Here is a 22,226-nt window from a genome sequence, read left to right on the forward strand (position 1 = left end):
AAGTAAAACTATTATGAATGACAGGATGGTGACTGAATGGGTCCCTGCTCAGAGGAGGACCCGTGAACAGACCTTATGTGTATCACAGTCCTAACACGGCTGGGCAACTACCTTTGTTGAACAGAACCACATGCAAATAAGGACATCTTGGAGGAGTCATGTGACTGACTGCACCAGCTGTTTCAGTGTAAGTGGGCATGACTGTCACACCCTGAGCTGGCCAAATTAAGTTTACCCAGGGTAAATGTGGATGTGTCTGGGACAGTCCGGGGGGTCGGGGTGGAAACTGACCTGGACCCAGAGACAAGTTTTGCTCCGTGGCCTAAAAGCACACATGCGCCTTCTTTTGGTCCACCCAGCAAACATGGTAGCAGCAGAGCGCAATCTGTGAGAACTGAAAACAGAGAACTCTTCGTTTGACGAGTGGTGACAGGTGCAGACGTGAAATGTACTTTCTAACCCCCAGTCCCTTCTTTGGGCAACCAGTGACACCGGGAAAAGAGCCGCTCTGTGCTGGCAGCGTGGCTTACAATGATGGAACTGGTTTGTCTCAGTTTCACCGTGTTCCATGCCAGGATTAACCCGGGGGGGACACAGTTACACACCCCTTCCTCTAGAGCACTGCAGAATGAGTTTACGATCGAGCCTTAAAACCTTCTCGCTTCCGAAGTGAGTTAGTTTAAGCCAGAAATCCACATTCACCATGGCCAGCTTGTGAAGCCCCGTAAAAACACTTCTACTGTCTACATGAAATACAGGATTCACCGCGGCTCCTCCAGGACTTCACACTGTATGACATGTATTATGAAGGTGTGTTCTGGGAAGTGACTTGTCCATACGTTATCAGGGAGGACATTAAGCTTTAATGGAACTGTCTATTTTAGAAGTTTAAAATACATTTTTAATCAATGTTATAGTATTTTAGTAAAGAGGTTAATAGGTTATTGGACAATATCTACAAATGCTTCTGCCGGAAGTTAAAAGGTAACACACATGCTGAGAAGAGCAGCCGTTATAAAAGGGCTTGTACAATTAACGTTAAAGACTGAAACCGAGAAAGATAACGGAGAACTAACCAAACGACACCAAGAACCAAGGACCGTGCGGAGTGGTAGAATAACACATACAACCAGGAATAAAGTAACGTAATGAACCATAAAGACAGGCAGATAGGGGATATAAGTACCAGTACTAACGAAAGCCGAACCAGACACTGAACGGAATAACAAAACATACCACGAACTAACTAAACGTAGACATGTCACCCGTGACGGCTCTAAGCTCTAAGTTTACGAATCCGTTCACAGGTGTCCACCCGCTGGGCGTGTCCATCGCTTCACGTGCACAGGTGTAACTTGTGATTGGCTGTTCTGAATGCGAAGCGGCGCGCACCGGCTGGGCTCGAGCCGCAGACTTCAGTGAAGCGCGTTCACAGGCAGTGTGAGGTGAAGGGATGAATTCAGAACCAGTGGATTCAGATAGAGGTCCGGTGTTGTTGTACATCTCCTGAAGTATCACGAAAAGCAAGAAGGACCGATGTTTCATTCACGGCTGCTTCTGGATTGTAGCTCATGGTGGTTTTTCTGGGTAGGGATTTAAGAGGAGTTGCGCGAATCATGGCTCACTTTGCGCCAGACAGACCGAGCCGGACATCCACTCTCCTTCCATTAGTGATGATCTTAATTACGGGGAGCTACGAGGTGAGCGCCACCACCAGTTCTTCAGTCAACGGTCTAAAAATGTATCTGTGTTACGCATCTTTGTTTTAAAACTTTTAGAGCCTCCAGTCCAGCGACCCGGTCCCCAGTTCGGCGCCTAATGAAGTGTTGGAGTCCCTGAGACTACCGCGGAACACAGGTGAGAGCACAGACCAGCACAGACCAGCTCACACTTCACCTCGGGTCTACCGGATTAGCCATTTCTTTACGATGTGGCATACTGTTAAAATTTAGACTGGAATCGAGTCTTTTCTCCAGTTTCACACCGTTCCACGAAAGCGTACTGGCATCGATATATAAATGAGGGGTTTGATTGGGAAGTACACAGTGGGAAAGAACATCGGTTGCTAAGAATACTCCAGTGAATACTCCAGTGAAGACTCCAAAGCATACTTCGCTATATTGACGTGATTGTGCCTAACGGGAAAAGCATCTTTAAAATGTCAGCCTGTCCAGACTGAGCTGATGTACAGTACCAGCAGCAGAAATCCCTGTAGCTCAGGATACACTTAGTCTTCAAACCTGCACTTTATGTGATAAAAAAACAAAACATACGGTGAGAGAAATGAGGCAGAAACAGCAAGACACACACACACACACACACACACACACACACACACACACACAGTGTGCGCCTTGCAGAGAGAGGGTGTTAGCCTTGCAGACTGGCATGCATTCAACACAGGAATAAAGAGTGTCACTTCAAGAAACTCTCCATTAAAGCCACTCAGTAGTTTTGTCATCTCTGGCATTATTTGGCATGTGCTGTGGAACTGCATGGTACATGTGTGTTCATGACACGGAGAGTGTGTGTGTCTGAGAGACACAGAGAAACACTCCTATTATGAGTCCTGCCTTCCATGGACAGCAAACATACTGGTTTCATGTGTGGAATGATTTAGGGTTGAGCAGACCAGCACACAGACTCACGGATGAGAGGTGTATGGTGTCCACTCATTCGCCACGGAAACTTCACTCCACACAGTCTATCTGCCTCTCCCCCTCTCTGCCTTCACCCACTGGATGCTAGAAGCCTGCTTGCTCATGTCTGTGTGGTAGATATTATAATTCCAGTTATACCCCAATTAACCAAGCCCACGTGGACTCTCTTTCTTCCTGAGACAGTGTCCAGCAGTGTTCTCAACGCTGTGGGGTTTTATTGCCTAAGAATAACTACTTAAGGACTTCTCCACATCAGTCATCTGAATTAACCCAAGATTGCCCCTCTGCGGATGGCAAAATAATATTCTCATTTGGATTTCACATTTTTATTTTGAGACTCTCTGGTTCACTAGACAGCCCAGAACTCCACGTACACACCTCATCATCCACTCCCCCTACAAACACGGTACACACCAGTATACTAACCATCGACACTGGTCTTAACTTCACATCCCAGTGGAGGGGGGTTACATAAACTTGTTTCTGATTCTTCTCACGTATTTATTAAGCTCACCTTCTGACCTAGTGCTCAACGACCCTTGACCAAATGTTCTGAATTAAGTGTTAACAAACCTGTACAGAAGGGGCTGAGCTAGGGTTGAGGTTATAATGCTAGGGTTATAAATGGCATGCCCTGTTTGAGCACTGTTCATATAACATGGTGTAAATATTCTTTTCATGCTCTGTAGAGTACGAGATCATCGTGCCATATGAGGTGAACCAGCAGGGGGAGTATGTTTCCCATGCAGTGGCTCACCACCAACGCAGGAGGCGCTGGGCTGAGGGCCGTGGGGCCGACCTTAGTGGCATGGCCCACTTCAGGCTCCGCGGGCTGGGCCAGGACTTTCACATGGAGCTGTCTCCCGCCTACGGCCTGATCGCCCCTGGCTTCACGGTCCAGACTCTGGGCAGGAACGGCACCAAGCGACTGCAGCCTTTTCCTGAACACGAGTTCTGCTTCTACCAGGGGTCACTCAAGTCAAAGGTCAACTCATCCGTGGCCCTGTCAACATGTGCTGGAATGGTGAGTAGTCCACAAGATAGCAGCCTTAATGTGTAATACTACTGCTGAAAATTGCCAGACTAAGGACAGGCATGAACATAAGAACGTAACCCTGTTTTGGTTCGAAAAGCTAAACTTTTTGAAGGCAATCGATTCACACAGTCGTGTTGACATCCAGTCTCAACACATTAACCAGTGCATCCTCCTGCTTGTGGTTTTCCTGCGTATTACCCAGTGGTGGCTTAGTTACCTTGAAAGAGTAATCCAATTACTGATTACTCCTTTAAAAAGTAACTTAGTTACGTTACTGGTTACCTTTAAAAGTAACTGTTAGATTACAACAACAATAATAATGTATCTCCTGGCATTACGTTTGTGTCGCTGGGCGGTATTATTTTTTGTAAATGTATTTGTAAACATAATACAAGCGAACTATTCAGTCAGACAGCTGTTTGTTGTGAAATGAAATACCATTACAATTTCAAGCGTTTTCAAGTACTTTAGCCAAAATTCCAGCACTTTTCAAACCTGAAACACAATGCAACATTAAAATTTTTGACAATTGAAAAAATATGGCACATTAAAGTTCGTCAGGTAAATGTTCCTTCCCCTGTTTTTGATGGGTTTTTCTTTATACTACCACATATCGTTACGGAGAACACTGCAAAGAATAACGTGAACACGCTCTCACAGGGTCGCGCGCAGCGTGCGGAGTCGAGCGCTACGGTCAGACGCAAAAGTATAACTGAGCCAAGAAGAAAGAAAGAATCCTTTTTACTAAGGAAAATAAAAATAGTAACACACAGTTACTTGAGTAAGTAACTTTAATCTGATTACTGGACTGGAAATAGTAGCTCATTATATTGCGCGTTACTGAAAAAAGTGGTAAGATTAAAGTAATGCAATACTGACATCACTGGTATTAACTAACCAGCAGCTATTTGATCACTGGTGAAAACAGTCCATTATGGTTCTCCTTCCCGGTGCTACCTAGCCGGGATGTTGCTTCTCTTTTGGCGGAGCTACTCAGAGAAGCTAGCTTGTCAAGGTACTGGCAGTTAGCCCTCTTGTGTGAGCTTTTCAAATGGACTTTGAGATTTGTGGGGTTTTTCCTCTTGAGAACTACGCCACATATTTTATTACCTGTTTCTACTACAAAATTTAAAGCATGGTTTAACCTCTCGGTGTTAATAGAAGAATCTTAATAGATATAGTAGGTCATCTAAATTATGGACCTACAGAGCTGGGGAGAGTAGCCAGGTAATGACACTCCAGGTGAAGACTACCCACAGCAAGAGAGCGTTAAGCTCACCAGAACAGCAGAGTGAATCCTGAGCAGAGTGGCCAGAGTCTCACAGGATCCCTACCACACATGGGAGGAGTTTCAGTGTCATGGCTACACTAAAGAAAACAATTGATCATGTGACTCAGATGGGCCTCTAGCCTCTGAGTGGCTGTGTGCCTTGATGACATTTTCACTGTACCTGTACCATCAAAGCTAGCACAGGATGGATGGATTTACTTTTGAGTCTTGGTACTCCCAAAGTTTCTTCCTAATCCCTGCCTAGGGAGTTTTTCTTTGCCACTGTCACCCCTGGCTTGCTCTGATCTGGACCCATGCACTTGTAAAGTGCATGTGTGTAAAAAGCGCTATATAAATAAATTTGACTTGACTTGAAACTGAGCCAGCAGTTCAGATGTTGTAAGGTGTTTTAGAACAGAAACCTCGTCACCTCTCTGAAATAGTCCGGCTAGGGTAGCACCTGTTTCTCTGACTTGTATTAAGTTGCTCTATTCTTGCCTTCACATTGCAAATTAGTATCATCAAACCACTACCCACTACACCTACTACTGCATCATCAAACCACTACTCACTACCACTACTACTGCATCATCAAACCACTACCCACTACCACTACTACTGCATCATCAAACCACTACTCACTACACCTACTACTGCATCATCAAACCACTACCCACTACCACTACTACTGCATCATCAAACCACTACCCACTACCACTACTACTGCATCATCAAACCACTACCCACTACCACTACTACTGCATCATCAAACCACTACCCACTACACCTACTACTGCATCATCAAACCACTACCCACTACACCTACTACTGCATCATCAAACCACTACCCACTACACCTACTACTGCATCATCAAACCACTACCCACTACCACTACTACTGCATCATCAAACCACTACCCACTACCACTACTACTGCATCATCAAACCACTACCCACTACACCTACTACTGCATCATCAAACCACTACCCACTACACCTACTACTGCATCATCAAACCACTACCCACTACACCTACTACTGCATCATCAAACCACTACCCACTACCACTACTACTGCATCATCAAACCACTACCCACTACCACTACTACTGCATCATCAAACCACTACCCACTACACCTACTACTGCATCATCAAACCACTACCCACTACACCTACTACTGCATCATCAAACCACTACCCACTACCACTACTACTGCATCATCAAACCACTACCCACTACACCTACTACTGCATCATCAAACCACTACCCACTACACCTACTACTGCATCATCAAACCACTACCCACTACACCTACTACTGCATCATCAAACCACTACCCACTACACCTACTACTGCATCATCAAACCACTACCCACTACCACTACTACTGCATCATCAAACCACTACCCACTACCACTACTACTGCATCATCAAACCACTACCCACTACACCTACTACTGCATCATCAAACCACTACCACTACTACTGCATCATCAAACCACTACCCACTACACCTACTACTGCATCATCAAACCACTACCCACTACACCTACTACTGCATCATCAAACCACTACCCACTACCACTACTACTGCATCATCAAACCACTACCCACTACCACCACTACTGCATCATCAAACCACTATCCACTACCACTACTACTGCATCATCAAACCACTACCCACTACCACTACTACTGCATCATCAAACCACTACCCACTAACCACTACTACTGCATCATCAAACCACTACCCACTACACCTACTACTGCATCATCAAACCACTACCCACTACCACTACTACTGCATCATCAAACCACTACCCACTACACCTACTACTGCATCATCAAACCACTACCCACTACCACTACTACTGCATCATCAAACCACTACCCACTACCACTACTACTGCATCATCAAACCACTACCCACTAACCACTACTACTGCATCATCAAACCACTACCCACTAACCACTACTACTGCATCATCAAACCACTACCCACTAACCACTACTACTGCATCATCAAACCACTACCCACTACACCTACTACTGCATCATCAAACCACTACCCACTACACCTACTACTGCATCATCAAACCACTACCCACTACACCTACTACTGCATCATCAAACCACTACCCACTACACCTACTACTGCATCATCAAACCACTACCCACTACCACTACTACTGCATCATCAAACCACTACCCACTACCACTACTACTGCATCATCAAACCACTACCCACTACCACTACTACTGCATCATCAAACCACTACCCACTACACCTACTACTGCATCATCAAACCACTACCCACTACCACTACTACTGCATCATCAAACCACTACCCACTACCACTACTACTGCATCATCAAACCACTACCCACTACCACTACTACTGCATCATCAAACCACTACCCACTACACCTACTACTGCATCATCAAACCACTACCCACTACCACTACTACTGCATCATCAAACCACTACCCACTACCACTACTACTGCATCATCAAACCACTACCCACTACCACTACTACTGCATCATCAAACCACTACCCACTACACCTACTACTGCATCATCAAACCACTACCCACTACACCTACTACTGCATCATCAAACCACTACCCACTACTACTGCATCATCAAACCACTACCCACTACTACTGCATCATCAAACCACTACCCACTACTACTGCATCATCAAACCACTACCCACTACTACTGCATCATCAAACCACTACCACTACTACTGCATCATCAAACCACTACCCACTACCACTACTATTGCATCATCAAACCACTACCCACTACCACTACTACTGCATCATCAAACCACTACCCACTACCCCTACTACTGCATCATCAAACCACTACCCACTAACCACTACTACTGCATCATCAATCCACTACCCACTACCACTACTACTGCATCATCAATCCACTACCCACTACCACTACTACTGCATCATCAAACCACTACCCACTACCACTACTACTGCATCATCAAACCACTACCCACTACACCTACTACTGCATCATCAAACCACTACCACTAGTACTGCATCATCAAACCACTACCCACTACCACTACTACTGCATCATCAAACCACTACCCACTAACCACTACTACTGCATCATCAAACCACTACCCACTACCACTACTACTGCATCATCAAACCACTACCCACTACCACTACTACTGCATCATCAATCCACTACCCACTACACCTACTACTGCATCATCAAACCACTACCCACTACCACTACTACTGCATCATCAAACCACTACCCACTACACCTACTACTGCATCATCAAACCACTACCCACTACCACTACTACTGCATCATCAAACCACTACCCACTACCACTACTACTGCATCATCAAACCACTACCCACTACCACTACTACTGCATCATCAAACCACTACCCACTACCACTACTACTGCATCATCAAACCACTACCCACTACCACTACTACTGCATCATCAAACCACTACCCACTACACCTACTACTGCATCATCAAACCACTACCCACTACCACTACTACTGCATCATCAAACCACTACCCACTACCACTACTACTGCATCATCAAACCACTACCCACTACACCTACTACTGCATCATCAAACCACTACCCACTACCACTACTACTGCATCATCAAACCACTACCCACTACCACTACTACTGCATCATCAAACCACTACCCACTACACCTACTACTGCATCATCAAACCACTACCCACTACCACTACTACTGCATCATCAAACCACTACCCACTACCACTACTACTGCATCATCAAACCACTACCCACTACCACTACTACTGCATCATCAAACCACTACCCACTACACCTACTACTGCATCATCAAACCACTACCCACTACACCTACTACTGCATCATCAAACCACTACCCACTACCACTACTACTGCATCATCAAACCACTACCCACTACCACTACTACTGCATCATCAAACCACTACCCACTACCACTACTACTGCATCATCAAACCACTACCCACTACCACTACTACTGCATCATCAAACCACTACCCACTACACCTACTACTGCATCATCAAACCACTACCCACTACCACTACTACTGCATCATCAAACCACTACCCACTACCACTACTACTGCATCATCAAACCACTACCCACTACCACTACTATTGCATCATCAAACCACTACCCACTACCACTACTACTGCATCATCAAACCACTACCCACTACCACTACTACTGCATCATCAAACCACTACCCACTAACCACTACTACTGCATCATCAAACCACTACCCACTACCACTACTACTGCATCATCAAACCACTACCACTACTACTGCATCATCAAACCACTACCACTACTACTGCATCATCAAACCACTACCCACTACCACTACTACTGCATCATCAAACCACTACCCACTAACCACTACTACTGCATCATCAAACCACTACCCACTACCACTACTACTGCATCATCAAACCACTACCCACTACCACTACTACTGCATCATCAAACCACTACCCACTACCACTACTACTGCATCATCAAACCACTACCCACTACCACTACTACTGCATCATCAAACCACTACCCACTACCACTACTACTGCATCATCAAACCACTACCCACTACCACTACTACTGCATCATCAAACCACTACCCACTACACCTACTACTGCATCATCAAACCACTACCACTACTACTGCATCATCAATCCACTACCCACTACACCTACTACTGCATCATCAATCCACTACCCACTACCACTACTACTGCATCATCAAACCACTACACCTACTACTGCATCATCAAACCACTACACCTACTACTGCATCATCAATCCACTACCCACTACACCTACTACTGCATCATCAAACCACTACCCACTACACCTACTACTGCATCATCAAACCACTACCCACTACACCTACTACTGCATCATCAAACCACTACCCACTACCACTACTACTGCATCATCAAACCACTACCCACTACCACTACTACTGCATCATCAAACCACTACCCACTACCACTACTACTGCATCATCAAACCACTACCCACTACCACTACTACTGCATCATCAAACCACTACCCACTACCACTACTACTGCATCATCAAACCACTACCCACTACACCTACTACTGCATCATCAAACCACTACCCACTACCACTACTACTGCATCATCAAACCACTACCCACTACCACTACTACTGCATCATCAAACCACTACCCACTACACCTACTACTGCATCATCAAACCACTACCCACTACCACTACTACTGCATCATCAAACCACTACCCACTACCACTACTACTGCATCATCAAACCACTACCCACTACACCTACTACTGCATCATCAAACCACTACCCACTACCACTACTACTGCATCATCAAACCACTACCCACTACCACTACTACTGCATCATCAAACCACTACCCACTACCACTACTACTGCATCATCAAACCACTACCCACTACCACTACTACTGCATCATCAAACCACTACCCACTACACCTACTACTGCATCATCAAACCACTACCCACTACACCTACTACTGCATCATCAAACCACTACCCACTACCACTACTACTGCATCATCAAACCACTACCCACTACCACTACTACTGCATCATCAAACCACTACCCACTACCACTACTACTGCATCATCAAACCACTACCCACTACCACTACTACTGCATCATCAAACCACTACCCACTACACCTACTACTGCATCATCAAACCACTACCCACTACCACTACTACTGCATCATCAAACCACTACCCACTACCACTACTACTGCATCATCAAACCACTACCCACTACCACTACTATTGCATCATCAAACCACTACCCACTACCACTACTACTGCATCATCAAACCACTACCCACTACCACTACTACTGCATCATCAAACCACTACCCACTAACCACTACTACTGCATCATCAAACCACTACCCACTACCACTACTACTGCATCATCAAACCACTACCACTACTACTGCATCATCAAACCACTACCACTACTACTGCATCATCAAACCACTACCCACTACCACTACTACTGCATCATCAAACCACTACCCACTAACCACTACTACTGCATCATCAAACCACTACCCACTACCACTACTACTGCATCATCAAACCACTACCCACTACCACTACTACTGCATCATCAAACCACTACCCACTACCACTACTACTGCATCATCAAACCACTACCCACTACCACTACTACTGCATCATCAAACCACTACCCACTACCACTACTACTGCATCATCAAACCACTACCCACTACCACTACTACTGCATCATCAAACCACTACCCACTACCACTACTACTGCATCATCAAACCACTACCACTACTACTGCATCATCAATCCACTACCCACTACACCTACTACTGCATCATCAATCCACTACCCACTACCACTACTACTGCATCATCAAACCACTACACCTACTACTGCATCATCAAACCACTACACCTACTACTGCATCATCAATCCACTACCCACTACACCTACTACTGCATCATCAAACCACTACCCACTACACCTACTACTGCATCATCAAACCACTACCCACTACCACTACTACTGCATCATCAAACCACTACCCACTACCACTACTATTGCATCATCAAACCACTACCCACTACACCTACTACTGCATCATCAATCCACTACCCACTACACCTACTACTGCATCATCAATCCACTACCCACTACACCTACTACTGCATCATCAAACCACTACCCACTACCACTACTACTGCATCATCAAACCACTACCCACTAACCACTACTACTGCATCATCAAACCACTACCCACTAACCACTACTACTGCATCATCAAACCACTACCCACTACCACTACTACTGCATCATCAAACCACTACCCACTACACCTACTACTGCATCATCAAACCACTACCCACTACACCTACTACTGCATCATCAAACCACTACCCACTACCACTACTACTGCATCATCAAACCACTACCCACTACCACTACTACTGCATCATCAAACCACTACCCACTACACCTACTACTGCATCATCAAACCACTACCCACCACACCTACTACTGCATCATCAAACCACTACCACTACTACTGCATCATCAAACCACTACCACTACTACTGCATCATCAAACCACTACCACTACTACTGCATCATCAAACCACTACCCACTACCACTACTACTGCATCATCAAACCACTACCCACTACCACTACTACTGCATCATCAAACCACTACCCACTACCACTACTACTGCATCATCAAACCACTACCCACTACCACTACTACTGCATCATCAAACCACTACCCACTACCACTACTACTGCATCATCAAACCACTACCCACTACACCTACTACTGCATCATCAAACCACTACCCACTACACCTACTACTGCATCATCAAACCACTACCACTACTACTGCATCATCAAACCACTACCCACTACCACTACTACTGCATCATCAAACCACTACCCACTACCACTACTACTGCATCATCAAACCACTACCCACTACCACTACTACTGCATCATCAAACCACTACCCACTACCACTACTACTGCATCATCAAACCACTACCCACTAACCACTACTACTGCATCATCAAACCACTACCCACTAACACTACTACTGCATCATCAAACCACTACCCACTACCACTACTACTGCATCATCAAACCACTACCACTACTACTGCATCATCAAACCACTACCCACTACCACTACTACTGCATCATCAAACCACTACCCACTACACCTACTACTGCATCATCAAACCATCTACCACTACTACTGCATCATCAAACCACTACCCCTCTACCACTACTACTGCATCATCAAACCACTACCCACTACCACTACTATTGCATCATCAAACCACTACCCACTACCACTACTGCATCATCAAACCACTACCCACTACCACTACTACTGCATCATCAAACCACTACCCACTACCACTACTACTGCATCATCAAACCACTACCCACTACCACTACTACTGCATCATCAAACCACTACCCACTACCACTACTACTGCATCATCAAACCACTACCCACTAACCACTACTACTGCATCATCAAACCACTACCCACTAACCACTACTACTGCATCATCAAACCACTACCCACTACCACTACTACTGCATCATCAAACCACTACCACTACTACTGCATCATCAAACCACTACCACTACTACTGCATCATCAAACCACTACCCACTACCACTACTACTGCATCATCAAACCACTACCCACTACACCTACTACTGCATCATCAAACCACTACCCACTACTAGTGCATCATCAAACCACTACCCACTACACCTACTACTGCATCATCAAACCACTACCCACTACCACTACTACTGCATCATCAAACCACTACCCACTACCACTACTACTGCATCATCAAACCACTACCCACTACCACTACTACTGCATCATCAAACCACTACCCACTACCACTACTATTGCATCATCAAACCACTACCCACTACACCTACTACTGCATCATCAATCCACTACCCACTACCACTACTACTGCATCATCAAACCACTACCCACTACCACTACTACTGCATCATCAAACCACTACCCACTACACCTACTACTGCATCATCAAACCACTACCACTACTACTGCATCATCAAACCACTACCCACTACACCTACTACTGCATCATCAATCCACTACCCACTACACCTACTACTGCATCATCAAACCACTACCCACTACACCTACTACTGCATCATCAAACCACTACCCACTACCACTACTACTGCATCATCAAACCACTACCCACTACCACTACTATTGCATCATCAAACCACTACCCACTACACCTACTACTGCATCATCAATCCACTACCCACTACACCTACTACTGCATCATCAATCCACTACCCACTACACCTACTACTGCATCATCAATCCACTACCCACTACACCTACTACTGCATCATCAAACCACTACCCACTAACCACTACTACTGCATCATCAAACCACTACCCACTAACCACTACTACTGCATCATCAAACCACTACCCACTACCACTACTACTGCATCATCAAACCACTACCCACTACACCTACTACTGCATCATCAAACCACTACCCACTACACCTACTACTGCATCATCAAACCACTACCCACTACCACTACTACTGCATCATCAAACCACTACCCACTACCACTACTACTGCATCATCAAACCACTACCCACTACACCTACTACTGCATCATCAAACCACTACCCACCACACCTACTACTGCATCATCAAACCACTACCACTACTACTGCATCATCAAACCACTACCCACTACCACTACTACTGCATCATCAAACCACTACCACTACTACTGCATCAAACCACTACCCACTACCACTACTACTGCATCATCAAACCACTACCCACTACCACTACTACTGCATCATCAAACCACTACCCACTACACCTACTACTGCATCATCAAACCACTACCCACTACACCTACTACTGCATCATCAAACCACTACCCACTACACCTACTACTGCATCATCAAACCACTACCCACTACACCTACTACTGCATCATCAAACCACTACCACTACTACTGCATCATCAAACCACTACCCACTACCACTACTACTGCATCATCAAACCACTACCCACTACCACTACTATTGCATCATCAAACCACTACCCACTACCACTACTACTGCATCATCAAACCACTACCCACTACCACTACTACTGCATCATCAAACCACTACCCACTAACCACTACTACTGCATCATCAAACCACTACCCACTAACCACTACTACTGCATCATCAAACCACTACCCACTACCACTACTACTGCATCATCAAACCACTACCACTACTACTGCATCATCAAACCACTACCCACTACCACTACTACTGCATCATCAAACCACTACCCACTACACCTACTACTGCATCATCAAACCACTACCACTACTAGTGCATCATCAAACCACTACCCACTACACCTACTACTGCATCATCAATCCACTACCCACTACACCTACTACTGCATCATCAAACCACTACCCACTACCACTACTACTGCATCATCAAACCACTACCCACTACCACTACTACTGCATCATCAAACCACTACCCACTACCACTACTACTGCATCATCAAACCACTACCCACTACCACTACTACTGCATCATCAAACCACTACCCACTACCACTACTATTGCATCATCAAACCACTACCCACTACACCTACTACTGCATCATCAATCCACTACCCACTACACCTACTACTGCATCATCAATCCACTACCCACTACCACTACTACTGCATCATCAAACCACTACCCACTACCACTACTACTGCATCATCAAACCACTACCCACTACCACTACTACTGCATCATCAAACCACTACCCACTACACCTACTACTGCATCATCAAACCACTACCCACTACACCTACTACTGCATCATCAAACCACTACCCACTACACCTACTACTGCATCATCAAACCACTACCCACTACCACTACTACTGCATCATCAAACCACTACCACTACTACTGCATCATCAAACCACTACACCTACTACTGCTGCATCATCAAACCACTACCCACTACCACTACTACTGCATCAAACCACTACCCACTACCCCTACTACTGCATCATCAAACCACTACCCACTAACCACTACTACTGCATCATCAATCCACTACCCACTACCACTACCACTGCATCATCAAACCACTACCCACTACCACTACCACTGCATCATCAAACCACTACCCACTACCACTACTACTGCATCATCAAACCACTACCCACTACCACTACTACTGCATCATCAAACCACTACCCACTAGTACTGCATCATCAAACCACTACCACTAGTACTGCATCATCAAACCACTACCACTAGTACTGCATCATCAAACCACTACCCACTAACCACTACTACTGCATCATCAAACCACTACCCACTACCACTACTACTGCATCATCAAACCACTACCCACTACCACTACTACTGCATCATCAATCCACTACCCACTACCACTACTACTGCATCATCAATCCACTACCCACTACCACTACTACTGCATCATCAAACCACTACCCACTACTACTGCATCATCAAACCACTACCACTACTACTGCATCATCAAACCACTACCCACTACCACTACTACTGCATCATCAAACCACTACCCACTACCACTACTACTGCATCATCAAACCACTACCCACTACCACTACTACTGCATCATCAAACCACTACCCACTACCCCTACTACTGCATCATCAATCCACTACCCACTACCACTACTACTGCATCATCAACCCACTACCCACTACCACTACTACTGCATCATCAAACCACTACCCACTACACCTACTACTGCATCATCAAACCACTACCCACTACACCTACTACTGCATCATCAAACCACTACCCACTACACCTACTACTGCATCATCAAACCACTACCCACTAACCACTACTACTGAATCATCAATCCACTACCCACTAACCACTACTACTGAATCATCAATCCACTACCCACTACCACTACTACTGCATCATCAAACCACTACCCACTACCACTACTACTGCATCATCAAACCACTACCCACTACCACTACTACTGCATCATCAAACCACTACCCACTACACCTACTACTGCATCATCAAACCACTACCACTAGTACTGCATCATCAAACCACTACCCACTAACCACTACTACTGCATCATCAATCCACTACCCACTACCACTACTACTGCATCATCAAACCACTACCCACTACCACTACTACTGCATCATCAAACCACTACCCACTACCACTACTACTGCATCATCAAACCACTACCCACTACCACTACTACTGCATCATCAAACCACTACCCACTACCACTACTACTGCATCATCAAACCACTACCCACTAACCACTACTACTGCATCATCAAACCACTACCCACTAACCACTACTACTGCATCATCAAACCACTACCCACTAACCACTACTACTGCATCATCAAACCATTACCCACTACACCTACTACTGCATCATCAAACCACTACCCACTACTACTGCATCATCAAACCACTACCCATTACTACTGCATCATCAAACCACTACCCACTACTACTGCATCATCAAACCACTACCCACTACTACTGCATCATCAAACCACTACCCACTACCACTACTACTGCATCATCAAACCACTACCCACTAACCACTACTACTGCATCATCAAACCACTACCCACTACACCTACTACTGCATCATCAAACCACTACCCACTACACCTACTACTGCATCATCAAACCACTACCCACTACCACTACTACTGCATCATCATTTATAGGAGTGTGGGGTAGAGGGGAGGGTGTGGGTTATAGTAGTTTGGGGTAGAGGAGGAGGGTGTGGGTTATAGGAGTGTGGGGTAGAGGAGGAGGGTGTGGGTTATAGGAGTGTGGGGTAGAGGGGAGGGTTTGGGTTATAGGAGTGTGGGGTAGAGGGGGAGGGTGTGGGTTATAGTAGTGTGGGGTAGAGGGGGAGGGTGTGGGTTATAGGAGTGTGGGGTAGAGGGGAGGGTGTGGGTTATAGGAGTGTGGGGTAGAGGAGGAGGGTGTGGGTTATAGTAGTGTGGGGTAGAGGGGGAGGGTGTGGGTTATAGGAGTGTCGGGTAGAGGGGGAGGGTGTGGGTTATAGGAGTGTGGGGTAGAGGAGGAGGGTGTGGGTTATAGTAGTGTGGGGTAGAGGGGGAGGGTGTGGGTTATAGGAGTGTGGGGTAGAGGGGGAGGGTGTGGGTTATAGGAGTGTGGGGTAGAGGAGGAGGGTGTGGGTTATAGTAGTTTGGGGTAGAGGAGGAGGGTGTGGGTTATAGGAGTGTGGGGTAGAGGAGGAGGGTGTGGGTTATAGGAGTGTGGGGTAGAGGGGAGGGTGTGGGTTATAGGAGTGTGGGGTAGAGGAGGAGGGTGTGGGTTATAGGAGTGTGGGGTAGAGGAGGAGGGTGTGGGTTATAGTAGTGTGGGGTAGAGGGGAGGGTGTGGGTTATAGGAGTGTGGGGTAGAGGGGAGGGTGTGGGTTATAGTAGTGTGGGGTAGAGGAGGAGGGTGTGGGTTATAGTAGTGTGGGGTAGAGGGAATGATGTGGGTTATAGGAGTGTGGGGTAGAGGGGAGGGTGTGGGTTATAGGAGTGTGGGGTAGAGGGAAGGGTGTGGGTTATAGTAGTGTGGGGTGGAGGGGAGGGTGTGGGTTATAGGAGTGTGGGGTAGAGGGGAGGGTGTGGGTTATAGTAGTGTGGGGTAGAGGAGGAGGGTGTGGGTTATAGGAGTGTGGGGTAGAGGAGGAGGTTGTGGGTTATAGTAGTGTGGGGTAGAGGGGAGGGTGTGGGTTATAGGAGTGTGGGGTAGAGGGGAGGGTGTGGGTTATAGTAGTGTGGGGTAGAGGGGAGGGTGTGGGTTATAGGAGTGTGGGGTAGAGGGAGGGTGTGGGTTATAGGAGTGTGGGGTAGAGGGGAGGGTGTGGGTTATAGGAGTGTGGGGTAGAGGGGAGGGTGTGGGTTATAGTAGTGTGGGGGTAGAGGGGTGTGGGTTATAGGAGTGTGGGGTAGAGGGGAGGGTGTGGGTTATAGTAGTGTGGGGTAGAGGGGAGGGTGTGGGGAGAAGAGCAGGGAGTCACTGGTTGTATTTCCAGTAGTTGACAGGGTGCTGATAAGAGGCCCTATGCAGAACTTCTCTTGCTTAGGTGTTAGGGTAAGAGTTTGGGTTAGGTGTTAGGGTAAGAGTTTGGGTTAGGTGTTAGGGTAAGAGTTTGGGTTAGGTGTTAGGGTAAGAGTTTGGAAGATCCATGAACAGCAAACACAGTGCACAGTGAACTTACATTCCAATGTGAAGACATTTGTGTGATGACATGGTCTCGGGGTGTATGACCAGAGGCCCCAGTACTCGTGTGTGTGTGTGTGTGTGTGTGTGCGCGTGTGTGCGCGTGTGTGTGCACTGAGTTGGTATCATCTGGCTCTTCCATTAACTTTCTCATAATGAACCTGACGAGCCTTTGAGCATTACATGAGCTGAGGGTCCTGCACTGAGGGTCCTGCACTGAGGGTCCTGCACTGAGGGTCCTGCACTGAGGGTCCTGCAGTGTTGCCTCCCTCAGATGTGTTTTGCTGTTCTTCCTCTCTGTGTTCCTGTTTGTTCTCCACCTACATGACATCATTGGGATATGTCTCCCATTAGCTGACCCAGGTCGCTGTGGACATAACCTTGGACATAACAGAATGCATGAGATAGCAGTGAAACGCACAGTCAAGCACGCAAAGGCTGTTGTTCAAACGTAAACAGTGTTGAGGTGGCGTTGAGAGGATTATGTTTGACAAGGGTCCAGACCCGGCCTGAGGCCTCGAGCCACCTCGCCCGGGATCACGTGGAACAGGCCCAGACAGCCAGCGTCCACCAGCGCTGTTGCTGACAGCTGCGTGTCCGGTCTGAAAAGTGGACCCACGGGATGGCAGTTTCGGGCCAGAAGAGTCGTGTAACCGGGCCCTGTGATGCCATCGCTGTGTTGGGGGATGTTTAAGCATCGCTCTGGTTACGTCATAGTGTTGATTTTCAGCATGACCTGTTATTCCCACTTATTAGTCTTCTTAACGTGGCCGAGTTTCTCATTGATGAGCTGTTATTGCCTTCAGAAATTTCAATGCTAATGTCAAAGTTTTTTTAGAACTATAAAAAAAATGGAGTCTGATTTGGAGCCACATAAATAAGTTTTCAAGGGGCTAAAGTGAGTTTTAAGGATGTGCTCTAATGGGACTTCCCTGTGCCGACTGAACAGAATATATGTGTCTCTTTATTTGATGGATCACTGATATTTCAGCAATCAGTATACATTACAAACACATTATACGTGTATAATGTAAAGTGTGAGGGAAGATTTTCATTCATAATCATGCTGGCTTTACAAGACCAAGCTGCCCTTGTGTGAATTTACTCTAATGACCCTCAGCAGACGGACAGGGAAGTGGTACTTCTTCTTGGAGCTGAACATGGGCACAATCCAGCAGTCAGATTCTCCCCTGAGCTGGAGAAGCTGCTCCAGAGTGACATCGTGATGGAATATTCTGGAGTTAGAGTCGGCTCCATCGGTGGTTCTGTAGGTTGCTCTTCGATTATAGGTGATTGGGGTATAGAAGCGTAGGGGGGGGGGGGGGGGGGGGGGGAGGGTGTGTGGTATAGGAGCGTGGGGTAGAGGGGGAGGGTGTGGGGTATAAGAGCGTGGGGTAGAGGGGGAGGGTGTGGGGTATAGGAGCGTGGGGTAGAGGGGGAGGGTGTGTGGTATAGGAGCGTGGGGTAGAGGGGGGAGGGTGTGGGGTATAGGAGCGTGGGGTAGAGGGGGAGGGTGTGGGGTATAGGAGCGTGGGGTAGAAGGGGAGGGTGTGTGGTATAGGAGCGTGGGGTAGAAGGGGAGGGTGTGGGGTATAGGAGCGTGGGGTAGAGGGGGAGGGTGTGGGGTATAGGAGCGTGGGGTAGAAGGGGAGGGTGTGGGGTATAGGAGCGTGGGGTAGAAGGGGAGGGTGTGGGGTATAGGAGCGTGGGGTAGAAGGGGAGGGGTGTGTGGTATAGGAGCGTGGGGTAGAAGGGGAGGGTGTGTGGTATAGGAGCGTGGGGTAGAAGGGGAGGGTGTGGGGTATAGGAGCGTGGGGTAGAGGGGTAGGGTGTGTGGTATAGGAGCGTGGGGTAGAGGGGGAGGGTGTGGGGTATAGGAGCGTGGGGTAGAAGGGGAGGGTGTGGGGTATAGGAGCGTGGGGTAGAGGGGGAGGGTGTGGGGTATAGGAGCGTGGGGTAGAAGGGGAGGGTGTGGGGTATAGGAGCGTGGGGTAGAGGGGGAGGGTGTGTGGTATAGGAGCGTGGGGTAGAGGGGGAGGGTGTGTGGTATAGGAGCGTGGGGTAGAGGGGGAGGGTGTGTGGTATAGGAGCGTGGGGTAGAAGGGGAGGGTGTGTGGTATAGGAGCGTGGGGTAGAAGGGGAGGGTGTGTGGTATAGGAGCGTGGGGGTAGAAGGGGAGGGTGTGTGGTATAGGAGCGTGGGGTAGAAGGGGAGGGTGTGTGGTATAGGAGCGTGGGGTAGAAGGGGAGGGTGTGTGGTATAGGAGCGTGGGGTAGAAGGGGAGGGTGTGGGGTATAAGAGCGTGGGGTAGAAGGGGAGGGTGTGGGGTATAGGAGCGTGGGGTAGAAGGGGAGGGTGTGTGGTATAGGAGCGTGGGGTAGAAGGGGAGGGTGTGGGGTATAGGAGCGTGGGGTAGAGGGGGAGGGTGTGTGGTATAGGAGCGTGGGGTAGAGGGGGAGGGTGTGGGGTATAGGAGCGTGGGGTAGAGGGGGAGGGTGTGGGGTATAGGAGCGTGGGGTAGAGGGGGAGGGTGTGTGGTATAGGAGCGTGGGGTAGAGGGGGAGGGTGTGGGGTATAGGAGCGTGGGGTAGAGGGGGAGGGTGTGTGGTATAGGAGCGTGGGGTAGAGGGGGAGGGTGTGGGGTATAGGAGCGTGGGGTAGAGGGAGGAGGGTGTGGGGTATAGGAGCGTGGGGTAGAGGGGGGAGGGTGTGGGGTATAGGAGTGCTGTGAGAGAAGTGTGTTAATGGCAGCCAGTGTGCTGGAGTGCACACACATACTCAGAAAATATGAAATTCTGGTTTTTATAAAAGATCATCACATGAATGCTTCAGAACACACACCCTGTCCTGACGACCGGGTCCCAGATGACCAGTACTGGTCCCCAGGCACCTGAGGCACTGTGCATGATGGGGCGGATGATGTGACCCCAGGCCTGGTCTGGCTGGGGCCCATAGATGGTTCTGCTCCTCCGTTCTTGCTGGGGAGGCAGCACTGACGTCAGCCCAGTGTGGGGAGCTCAGACTGTGCTGACAGGCTTTTGGGAGTTTGACCTCTGAACTGGCCTTGGATGGCGTGAAATGGCAGAGATATTGGGGTCTTGGGAACTCTGGGTCAATGTTGAACCTAAACGGAAGTTTCCATTCCTCTGTTTATGAGTAACACAAAATAAAATGAGCCTTTCAGAGCTTGAACTGTGGTCCTTTGTTTGATGGGGTGTAGTTTAGTTCTGGAGCTTCACCCGCAGGGCTGGCCTCACACACACCGCTCTTCTGCCCGTTCTACTTTACAAAGGTTTGAAA

The 22,226-nt window shown here is 47.4% G+C and overlaps 1 protein-coding gene across 1 annotated transcript in view; it reads left to right on the forward strand.

Annotated features, from left to right (window-relative positions):
• The first annotated feature begins 1,393 nt into the window (after positions 1-1,393).
• The window catches only part of adamts16 (ADAM metallopeptidase with thrombospondin type 1 motif, 16), a 118,019-nt gene continuing 97,186 nt past the window's right edge, over positions 1,394-22,226 (forward strand). The window contains 3 exon segments of the mRNA XM_076971354.1: positions 1,394-1,700; positions 1,779-1,857; positions 3,350-3,684. Of these exon segments, the coding sequence (XP_076827469.1) occupies positions 1,572-1,700; positions 1,779-1,857; positions 3,350-3,684 (543 nt within the window). The 5' untranslated portion in view covers positions 1,394-1,571.

The sequence above is a fragment of the Brachyhypopomus gauderio genome, chromosome 13, assembly GCF_052324685.1.
Source record: "Brachyhypopomus gauderio isolate BG-103 chromosome 13, BGAUD_0.2, whole genome shotgun sequence".
Lineage (NCBI taxonomy): Eukaryota > Metazoa > Chordata > Actinopteri > Gymnotiformes > Hypopomidae > Brachyhypopomus > Brachyhypopomus gauderio.